This window comes from Choloepus didactylus, assembly GCF_015220235.1.
Source record: "Choloepus didactylus isolate mChoDid1 chromosome 25 unlocalized genomic scaffold, mChoDid1.pri SUPER_25_unloc4, whole genome shotgun sequence".
Lineage (NCBI taxonomy): Eukaryota > Metazoa > Chordata > Mammalia > Pilosa > Megalonychidae > Choloepus > Choloepus didactylus.
The window spans coordinates 256,131-266,921 of record NW_023637609.1 but is presented as its reverse complement, the minus strand read 5'-3'; the positions used below and the strand labels follow the sequence as shown (position 1 = coordinate 266,921).

Sequence of the window (10,791 nt, the reverse complement as noted above, 5' to 3'; positions counted from 1 at the left end):
AAATCGAATCCAAAGACACATTAAAAAAATCATACACCATGACCAAGTGGGGTTCATTCCAGGCATGCAAGGATGGTTCAACATAAGAAAAACAATCAATGTATTACAACACATTAAAAACTCGAAAGGGAAAAATCAATTGATCATCTCAATAGATGCTGAAAAAGCATTTGACAAAATCCAACATCCCTTTTTGATAAAAACACTTCAAAAGGTAGGAATTGAAGGAAACTTCCTCAACATGATAAAGAGCATATATGAAAAACCCACAGCCAGCATAGTACTCAATGGTCAGAGACTGAAAGCCTTCCCTCTAAGATCAGGAACAAGACAAGGATGCCCGCTGTCACCACTGTTATTCAACATTGTGCTGGAAGTGCTAGCCAGGGCAATCCGGCAAGACAAAGAAATAAAAGGCATCCAAATTGGAAAAGAAGAAGTAAAACTGTCATTGTTTGCAGATGATATGATCTTATATCTAGAAAACCCTGAGAAATCGACGATACAGCTACTAGAGCTAATAAACAAATTTAGCAAAGTAGCGGGATACAAGATTAATGCACATAAGTCAGTAATGTTTCTATATGCTAGAAATGAACAAACTGAAGAGACACTCAAGAAAAAGATACCATTTTCAATAGCAACTAAAAAAATCAAGTACCTAGGAATAAACTTAACCGAAGATGTAAAAGACCTATACAAAGAAAACTACATAACTCTACTAAAAGAAATAGAAGGGGACCTTAAAAGATGGAAAAATATTCCATGTTCATGGATAGGAAGGCTAAATGTCATTAAGATGTCAATTCTACCCAAACTCATCTACAGATTCAATGCAATACCAATCAAAATTCCAACAACCTACTTTGCAGACTTGGAAAAGCTAGTTATCAAATTTATTTGGAAAGGGAAGATGCCTCGAATTGCTAAAGACACTCTAAAAAAGAAAAACGAAGTGGGAGGACTTACACTCCCTGACTTTGAAGCTTATTATAAAGCCACAGTTGCCAAAACAGCATGGTACTGGCACAAACATAGACATATAGATCAATGGAATCGAATTGAGAATTCAGAGATAGACCCTCAGATCTATGGCCGACTGATCTTTGATAAGGCCCCCAAAGTCACTGAACTGAGCCATAATGGTCTTTTCAACAAATGGGGCTGGGAGACTTGGATATCCATATCCAAAAGAATGAAAGAGGACCCCTACCTCACCCCCTACACAAAAATTAACTCAAAATGGACCAAAGATCTCAATATAAAAGAAAGTACCATAAAACTCCTAGAAGATAATGTAGGAAAACATCAAGACCTTGTATTAGGAGGCCACTTCCTAGACTTTACACCCAAAGCACAAGCAACAAAAGAGAAAATAGATAAATGGGAACTCCTCAAGCTTAGAAGTTTCTGCACCTCAAAGGAAGTTCTCAAAAAGGTAAAGAGGCAGCCAACTCAATGGGAAAACATTTTTGGAAACCATGTATCTGACAAAAGACTGATATCTTGCATATACAAAGAAATCCTACAACTCAATGACAATAGTACAGACAGCCCAATTATAAAATGGGCAAAAGATATGAAAAGACAGTTCTCTGAAGAGGAAATACAAATGGCCAAGAAACACATGAAAAAATGTTCAGCTTCACTAGCTATTAGAGAGATGCAAATTAAGACCACAATGAGATACCATCTAACACCAGTTAGAATGGCTGCCATTAAACAAACAGGAAACTACAAATGCTGGAGAGGATGTGGAGAAATTGGAACTCTTATTCATTGTTGGTGGGACTGTATAATGGTTCAGCCACTCTGGAAGTCAGTCTGGCAGTTCCTTAGAAAACTAGATATAGAGCTACCATTCGATCCAGCGATTGCACTTCTCGGTATATACCCGGAAGATCGGAAAGCAGTGACACGAACAGATATCTGCATGCCAATGTTCATAGCAGCATTATTCACAATTGCCAAGAGATGGAAACAACCCAAATGTCCTTCAACAGATGAGTGGATAAATAAAATGTGGTATATACACACGATGGAATACTATGCGGCAGTAAGAAGGAACGATCTGGTGAAACATATGACAACATGGATGAACCTTGAAGACATAATGCTGAGTGAAATAAGCCAGGCACAAAAAGAGAAATATTATATGCTACCACTAATGTGAACTTTGAAAAATGTAAAACAAATGGTTTATAATGTAGAATGTAGGGGAACTAGCAGTAGAGAGCAATTAAGGAAGGGGGAACAATAATCCAAGAAGAACAGATAAGCTATTTAACGTTCTGGGGATGCCCAGAAATGACTATGGTCTGTTAATTTCTGATGGATGTAGTAGGAACAAGTTCACTGAAATGTTGCTATATTATGTAACTTTCTTGGGGTAAAGCAGGAACATGTTGGAAGTTAAGCAGTTATCTTAGGTTAGTTGTCTTTTTCTTTCTCCCTTGTTATGGTCTCTTTGAAATGTTCTTTTATTGTATGTTTGTTTTCTTTTTAACTTTTTTTTTCATACAGTTGATTTAAAAAAGAAGGGAAAGTTAAAAAAAAAAAAAAGAAAAAAGACAAACAAGGAAAAAAAAAAAAAGATGTAGTGTCCCCTTGAGGAGCCTGTGGAGAATGCAGGGGTATTCGCCTACCCCACCTCCATGGTTGCTAACATGACCACAGACATAGGGGACTGGTGGTTTGATGGCTTGAGCCCTCTACCATAAGTTTTACCCTTGGGAAGGCGGTTGCTGCAAAGGAGAGGCTAGGCCTCCCTGTATTTGTGCCTAAGAGTCTCCTCCTGAATGCCTCTTTGTTGCTCAGATGTGGCCCTCTCTCTCTGGCTAAGCCAACTTGAAAGGTGAAATCACTGCCCTCCCCCCTACGTGGGATCAGACACCCAGGGGAGTGAATCTCCCTGGCAACGTGGAATATGACTCCCGGGGAGGAATGTAGACCCGGCATCGTGGGACGGAGAACATCTTCTTGACCAAAAGGGGGATGTGAAAGGAAATGAAATAAGCTTCAGTGGCAGAGAGATTCCAAAACGAGCCGAGAGGTCACTCTGGTGGGCACTCTTACGCACACTTTAGACAACCTTTTTTAGGTTCTAAAGAATTGGGGTAGCAGGTGGTGGATACCTGAAACTATTAAACTACAACCCAGAACCCATGAATCTCGAAGACAGTTGTATAAAAATGTAGCTTATGAGGGGTGACAATGGGATTGGGAAAGCCATAAGGACCAAACTCCACTTTGTCTAGTTTATGGATGGATGTGTAGAAAAGTAGGGGAAGGAAACAAACAGACAAAGGTACCCAGTGTTCTTTTTTACTTCAATTGCTCTTTTTCACTCTAATTATTATTCTTGTTATTTTTGTGTGTGTGCTAATGAAGGTGTCAGGGATTGATTTAGGTGATGAATGTACAACTATGTAATTGTACTGTAAACAATCGAAAGTACAATTTGTTTTGTATGACTGCGTGGTATGTGAATATATCTCAATAAAATGATGATTAAAAAAAAATAAAGTGAATTGTATGTGAATGTAGTTGAAGGGGAATGTGTTGCATCGCGTGTACTATGAGAATGAAAGTTAGAAGTTAAAATATGTGACTCAGTAACAGTGAACCCTGTTGTGGATGGTGAACAGGGGTTAACAGTACAAGTTTAAAAATGTTCTTTCCTGAATTGTAATAAATATACAATATTAAAACAAGGTGTTATATTAGGGCGTTATATGAAAACTGTTAGCATGATTCAGTTTCTTGTGGGTTATTGGCCAGAGGATTTCCTGAATACTTCACCACATGGATTTTTGGTGGGGTAACACACAACATGGCAGTTGGCTTTCATCTGAGCATACAATCAGGATGCCAAAATGCCCAAATATGGAATTTGAATTATTTTAGAACTGTACTTACAGAAGTCACATGCCATTTCATTTGCCACACTGTAATCATTGGAGGTGAATTTAAATCCTAAACTGTTTCTCAGTCCACAAGACTAGACTCACTTTCCTTTGCTTGTGCTCCCTTTCCTTTTTCTGTTTTATTTTTTATTAAACTCACCCAATGATAATATAAATTTAGAGGTCATAATAAAGAGAAAAACAAAGTTATATGAATAATTAATGCCATGTATACCCACAGCCCCATTTTTAATATAGTCCTATGAGGCATCCTTGGAAGGGCTTAAACAGATTGTATAGAAGCCATATTGGTTTGCCTTTGTTCCTGCAAAGTAAGGAAGGATAGCCACTATTCAACAGATTTATTGATTCATTGCCTACACTGTTTAAGCACTGTATAAGCTCTGGAGCATCAGAAATGAGTGATAGTCTTTTCCATCCAAGCTCTATGCCCGGAGTGATCAGGAAAGAGAAATGGAGGTTGGATTGAACAAATCCCTTGTGTCTAGAGATTCACTCTCCACAGTCAAACCTGGCATCACCCATTTTTACTTTAGGACCTTATAGAATTTTGTTTAAAGGTTGCTTGCTTTCCCCTTCTGTGAAATAAACATAAAGTGTATTCCTCATTTCCAGGGGTGATAATCCAGGAAAATTGAAAAAAGTTACATAGATCACATAGCTCAGAGCCTGGAGCTAGGATATGCTCCACATGGGTCATGGTGTTATGGTTACTTTCATCCCCTTCTTTTCATCACTGCCTTTGTGTTCATTTTGTAGTGAAAATGGGCCAATTGAAAAGGATGCATTTCCTGCTATGTGGTTACAGTGCCTATTGAAACTAGAACCAGAGGTGGAGGAAATAAAAATTCTGAGTGGGACTTCTGAAATCCCCACTAGAACCAAGAAAATAACCTCCATGGGCCTCTGAGTGAGACATGGCATTTGGGGCCCCTTCTACATGGCTATCTCAATGGTTACACTTCTATTAATGATGAGAAAACAATATTCCCAACAATCACACCTAAATCTAATGTCTCCCATGATATTTGCTTAGCTGCATCTCAACCATGCAGGGCCATGACTGATGAAAGCATGTGCAATGTCATTACTCTGCTGGATGAGAGAAAAGACTGAGGCTCTAATCTCAAACTGGCAGGAAAACAGACTCAGGCATGAGCCTCCTGAGGCAGAGGATGGGTCTGGGTTTAGAGAACACACATGGAGTACACTTACCTAGGATCAGCCATCTCTAATGGTGTAGAACACAGGTCAAATTTGAATTGTCAGATGGCCTACAAACTAAATTCACAGAGAGGATACTTAGCCAAATTGGTAGATGTTCTCTGTCTCTGAGGTCTTGTTAATATTAATGGAACTGGAGGAAGAGAAGCATCAATGTCCTAACAGGTCTTGTCCCATGTTCTTCTCAGGCAAAAGCTGGCATTTACTCCAGATCTGACTTCCAAGTAGTGGGAATATTAATAGAAACTTCAGACACATATCTGAAGATGCAGTGAATTTTTCAAGTAATTTGGGAAGAATTAGGACTTTCATGCCACCCATGTGATACTTTTTACATTTTCTCATTTAAAATTTTGTTCCTAAGGATAACTATTTATTTTCCTCTCTATATGCCTTTAATATCATTTGTGGTTTTATGCATTGAGATTTATAATTTTACTAATTTGAATGACTAATTCTTTCCTACTGATATATGTGAATTATTAGAAAACAAAATTGAATTTTGCATACTTATTGGTAATTTGACATTTTATTTAAAATTGCAGAGCATTCCAAGGCTCCAAACAAGTTGCCATCAAGGGTTACAGTCATATCAAAACCAGATCAGTGAAGGCTAATGTGAGTCTTAACATGATTCTGTTTCTCCTGGGCTATTGAGCAGAGGATTTGCTGGGTTCTTTCCCACCTTGGACTCTCAAGGGTGGGGAGCTCACAACAGAGCAGTTGGCTTCCATCTGAGCATACAAGGAAGAAAGCAATGGAATTCCAGCAGGATGAAATTCAGATTATTTTAGTTTTCTTGATACTAGCCTCAGAATTAAGATCTCATATCTTCAAACATATTGTAACCATTGGAGATGAGTCAATAGATCCTGCTACATTCAAGGGGACAGATTTAAGAAAGAGCATGAACAGTAGGAGGCAGAAGATACTGGGAGAATCATAGATACTGCCCACCACCCAGGCCTCACCAGCTATCAGAACATTAGTCTCTAAAATATAAACAAGACCCTGGAGACATCCCTCTACTTTACAACAATATCCCCAACCCATGTCACCAACAGGCATAGGTAAAAAATACCTGGAATGGAACTGGAACATGCAGGATTCCCTTTGTATTTGCTCCACTGTAGACTTGTACATGATGCTTTTTCTGTGCTGGCAGTAAAACCACCCTGGTTACTCCTAAAAACCAGCAGTCACTCCATCCACATGAGGTAACACTGCAGCCATTCCATGCCCAAATTCAACAAATAGCCCCAGAGGCTCTCATTTGTACTTAACTAAAAAGTTTTATTTCCTTTATTTAGAATCCATTTTCTTTAGAATTTCATGTTCAAAAATCTTAAAGACTTTAATAAAATCTGTTTTTTACTGATGTCATTTTATTAGTTGTTAGTACATCTCTGTAGAGAGGAACTCTGAGATTGATTTGATAATTATTCATTAGAAGAAAACTTAAATATGTGTAACAGATTAGATTTGATATGGAAAAAAAAGATGCCATTTAGTGTGTGTAGATATTAGTTGGAGAGTAACATTTTAGAGAACAAAAGTCCAAATGGCAGATGTGCTTATATGGATTAAAGGCAGAGAGTGTAGACATTGAGAAATTTTAGAATTCTTGTACTATAGTGAGCACAAGATATCACATTTTGAGTTCCTGCTAAAGCTTAGTGTACAGGATGCATATGGAAACCAAAGATAGTTGGGTTCATACCATGTTTTATTTTTCCAGATGCTAAAATAGATATAATACAATTGGTTGGCTTTATAATAAGAATTCATTGGCTCAGAAAGTCAGAAGACTTGCTTTCTTCTGGGTCAGTTTTCTTCTGGGATGGGAAATTTTATCTTCTTAGCTTTTCCATCAAAAGACATTGCACATAACAATGGATTCTCCTTCCTTATTCTTTTTTTCCACTGAGTTCTGACTTCAGTTTGCTCCCCAGGCTATTACCTCCATCTTACTTTCATTCTGCTTTTAAAGGACACTAATAAACTGGATTGAAGCCCAACTGGTTTCAGTAGGGTCATTCCTTAACTGAAGTTTCATATTGAAGGGATTTTATTTATGATAGGCCCAACAGAATGCAGACCAAACCAGAAACATGTCCAAACTGGGGTAGATAATTTGACCCAATATGTACATTAAAGAAAGTTGTGGATTTTTTTTTTGTTTGATTTCACAATTTACACGCATATGATGCATAATCTTGAGGAAAGAGCAATTCATTATACTATATGAATTATTCTTCCAAATATTATTAGATGATGACTAAGAGATCACTATTAATAAAAGAAAACAAACCAAATATTTCTACCCACAACAATTCTTAGGTTTTGTTTAGAATATATAGTGGAAATTAGGAAGGAATATGTTAGATGTAAGGATAGCAAGTTTTCTTCATATTTTCTTGTGAGATAATGCATAATTAATTCATAATATTGAGAGAAGATATGGGATAGCTCTCTTTCCTCACTATGATAGATTTTGAGTAGAGAAAAAATGGCACTCAGGCCCTGCTTTGTACTGTTCTTGTTCAAATTGTAAAACCATTAATTTATAACAGTTTGTCAGATATACAGGATAAAATGTAGTATAAGTTCAAATAATTTCTTCAATGGAATATCCTTAGAGTAGGTGATCACAATGAAGATATCTATATTTGTAGGGAATTTACCATGTACATACATTATTTGTAAATCCTAAAGTGATATAAGTTAAACTAAATATGACTATAAATGAGGAAATAAAATCTTGACAGATAAATAACATATCCTAATCACCAGAGTCCAACAGTAGCCACAAAAACACATGCCAAAGGAGCCATGAACAGATATGAGACATGAAGAAAGAATAAAAACATAAGAGCTATGAAAAATTCTGTGACCAAATAGGCATAACTTAATTCCCAGATATTTGGTTTTCTGTGCTTTCTTATTCACAAACCTAAAAAGAAGGAACAATATGGATATTATGATGTTCTCTTGAGGACCCTCTCCAGGGCTATCTTGATGTCCCTGTTCCTCAGGCTGTAGATGAAGGGGTTCAGCATAGGGGTGACCAGCATATACACCACTGAGGCCGCTGCACTCTTCCTGGGTGAATGGGAGTAAACTGAACTCAGGCACAGCCCAATGCTAGATCCATAAAATAAGCAAACTGCTGACAGGTGAGAGCCACAGGTAGTAAAAGCTTTATACTTCACACCTGAAGTTGGGACTCTCAGAATGGAGGAAACAATTTGAATATAAGAGAAAGTAATCAGGGAAACTGGAACTCCACCAAAGATGACAACAATAAAACAGAATAATATTTTACTGAAGGAAGTGTCAGAACAGGCAAGTTTGAGCAGTTTAGAAGGGTCACAGAAGAAATGAGGAATCTCCACATCTGAAGAGAACATTAGTTTTAACACCATTACGCAGTGCAGCTGGGAGTCCAAAAGGCTGATGATAAGAGAAAGTAGAACCAGCAGGCCACAGAGCTGGGGGTTCATGATAACTGGATAGTGGAGGGGGTGACAGATTGCCAGAAACCTGTCATAGGCCATCACAGTCAGAATCAGACTGTCCAAACATCCAAAAAGACTATAAAAGGACAACTGAATCAGGCAGCCTGTATAGGAGATGACTCCTCTGTGAGTGTGGATATCCATAAGCATCTTTGGGACTGTGGTAGAGGTGAAACCAATGTCAGCCAAGGAGAGGTTGAAGAGGAAGAAGTACATGGGGGTGTGGAGGTGGGAGTCAGAGCTGATGGTCAGCATGATGAATAGGTTCCCCAGAATGGTGACCAGGTACATGGACAAAAACAGCCCAAATAGGAGAGGCTGTAGTTCTGGGTCAGCTGAGAGCCCTAAGAGAAGGAATTCTGAGACACTAGTTTGATTCTGTGATTCCACAAAGCAGAGTCAAATTTGGAAAAGAAAAGAAGATTGTTTTAAGGAAACTGTATAAAGATACTCTTAACTCTGTCTTTATTTCAGATTCAAATGATTCAATTATAAATTATTCACCCTTGATGAACATCTAGACCCTGGTACATTAACAATACTTCTCATTTGTTACAAACTCTTTCTTTGTAGAACCACTCTTCATTTGTTTGTTTGCTTTTCACATGTTTCTCTTGACATCCACTATAGGGACACTGGGAGCAAAATATAGAACTGTTAAAAAATCCATGAACATAGTTAATCATTTGTTTCCTCCATTGAAGAAACACTAGGGATAAGGGATCTTCTTTTTTTTAAATAAATGCACACAGTTAAATATTCTTTATTTTATTGAAATACATTGAAATAAATCCTTCTGATATTGGTAATTTATGAATAAATATGAATATGAATATGAACTATGTAGTAAACAGTCCAAATTATTTTTTTTAATTTTGACTCTTAAGATTTAGATCTCTGCATTTTTGTTTTGTTTTGTTTCATTTTGCTTTCTGTATCACATATGGGGAAGGTGATATGATACATAATGCTCTCTCCTTTGGAATTAGTCAGAAATTTAAAGCAGGTAAGAAAAAGCCCTGGCCTAAGGACTCTGAACTTCATCTTGTCCACTAACCACAACAGAAACACCAGTCCTGCCAGTTATCTTTCTTCTTCAAGCCATTTTTAGACCAGCTTTTGAGGCCTAGACTGCTCTACTCAAAAATCCACCTTAGGTAGGTAATAAATTTTCCATACACTCTTTGTGTATATGTGTGTGTGTGCACACATGTGTCTTTGTGTGTACACATCATTATTCTTGATATCTGAAGAACAATATTGTATGGAAGACCATGCAGAGGCTTCAAAATCATCAGAAACACCACAAAACTGGATTCTATATTAAAATTATATGCATATAATCAATTGACATATATATATACACATACACATACAATTGAACCTACATTAGAGGATTGCTGAAAGGAATTAAGTAAAATGAGATAGAGTGTTCACAGCAATGGTTCTGTATTTTGGTTGTACATTATAAATACCCATACTTCTACTAAAATATGCAGACCTCAAGCTACAGTCAAGGGTCAATGACATCAGAAGTTCCACATAGGAGGCATCTAGACAATTTTTTCCAAAGAAAAATGTCAGGAACATAGAAATACTCCATTAATTTTACCTATTATTATTATCATTAATAGCAAAGAACCACATTAAAAATTCAAATGTTTAAAAATATTTGCTTCAAATAGTATAAATATTTAAACTGTTTCCTATAACATTTGAGTCTTCCTATCTCTGCATTATCCCTTTTATTTGCATCTGTCCCTCTAAGACAACCACTGTCTTGAATGTGCTTCATATATTTGCCTGATAATGTTTCTATGACATTGGTACTGATACAAGTATTCATGAAGAGTCTTCTTGTAAATTTTCTTCAGTAGATGTGCCATGCACATCACCCCTAAAACACTGTTGTTTACTACAACATTGTGTTTCCTGTCTCTCTGTGCAGTACATGCATATGTTTAACATCTAATTTAACTGATGCATGCTATTTCCTGGGTGATGAACATCAATTTATTGGTCAATTTATTATTTTAACAAGCCTTTCAAAATTCTTCTTCCTCTCTCCATCCACACAACTGAGAATTTTTATAATGTAAATTCATGAAGGATATTTGTATGAG

The 10,791-nt window shown here is 37.0% G+C and overlaps 1 protein-coding gene across 1 annotated transcript; it reads right to left on the bottom strand.

Moving 5' to 3' along the window:
* Positions 1 to 7,691: 7,691 nt before the first annotated feature.
* LOC119525692 (olfactory receptor 18-like) lies at positions 7,692 to 9,405 on the bottom strand. The gene has a single exon (XM_037824520.1). The coding sequence runs from the start codon at positions 8,957 to 8,959 to the stop codon at positions 8,129 to 8,131; it is 831 nt and encodes a 276-aa protein (XP_037680448.1). The 5' UTR covers positions 8,960 to 9,405; the 3' UTR covers positions 7,692 to 8,128.
* Positions 9,406 to 10,791: the final 1,386 nt, after the last annotated feature.

Coding starts and splice junctions, on each gene's coding strand:
- LOC119525692 (XM_037824520.1), bottom strand. CDS start 8,959: ATGTACCTGGTCACCATTCTGGGGAACCTATTCATCATGCTGACCATC.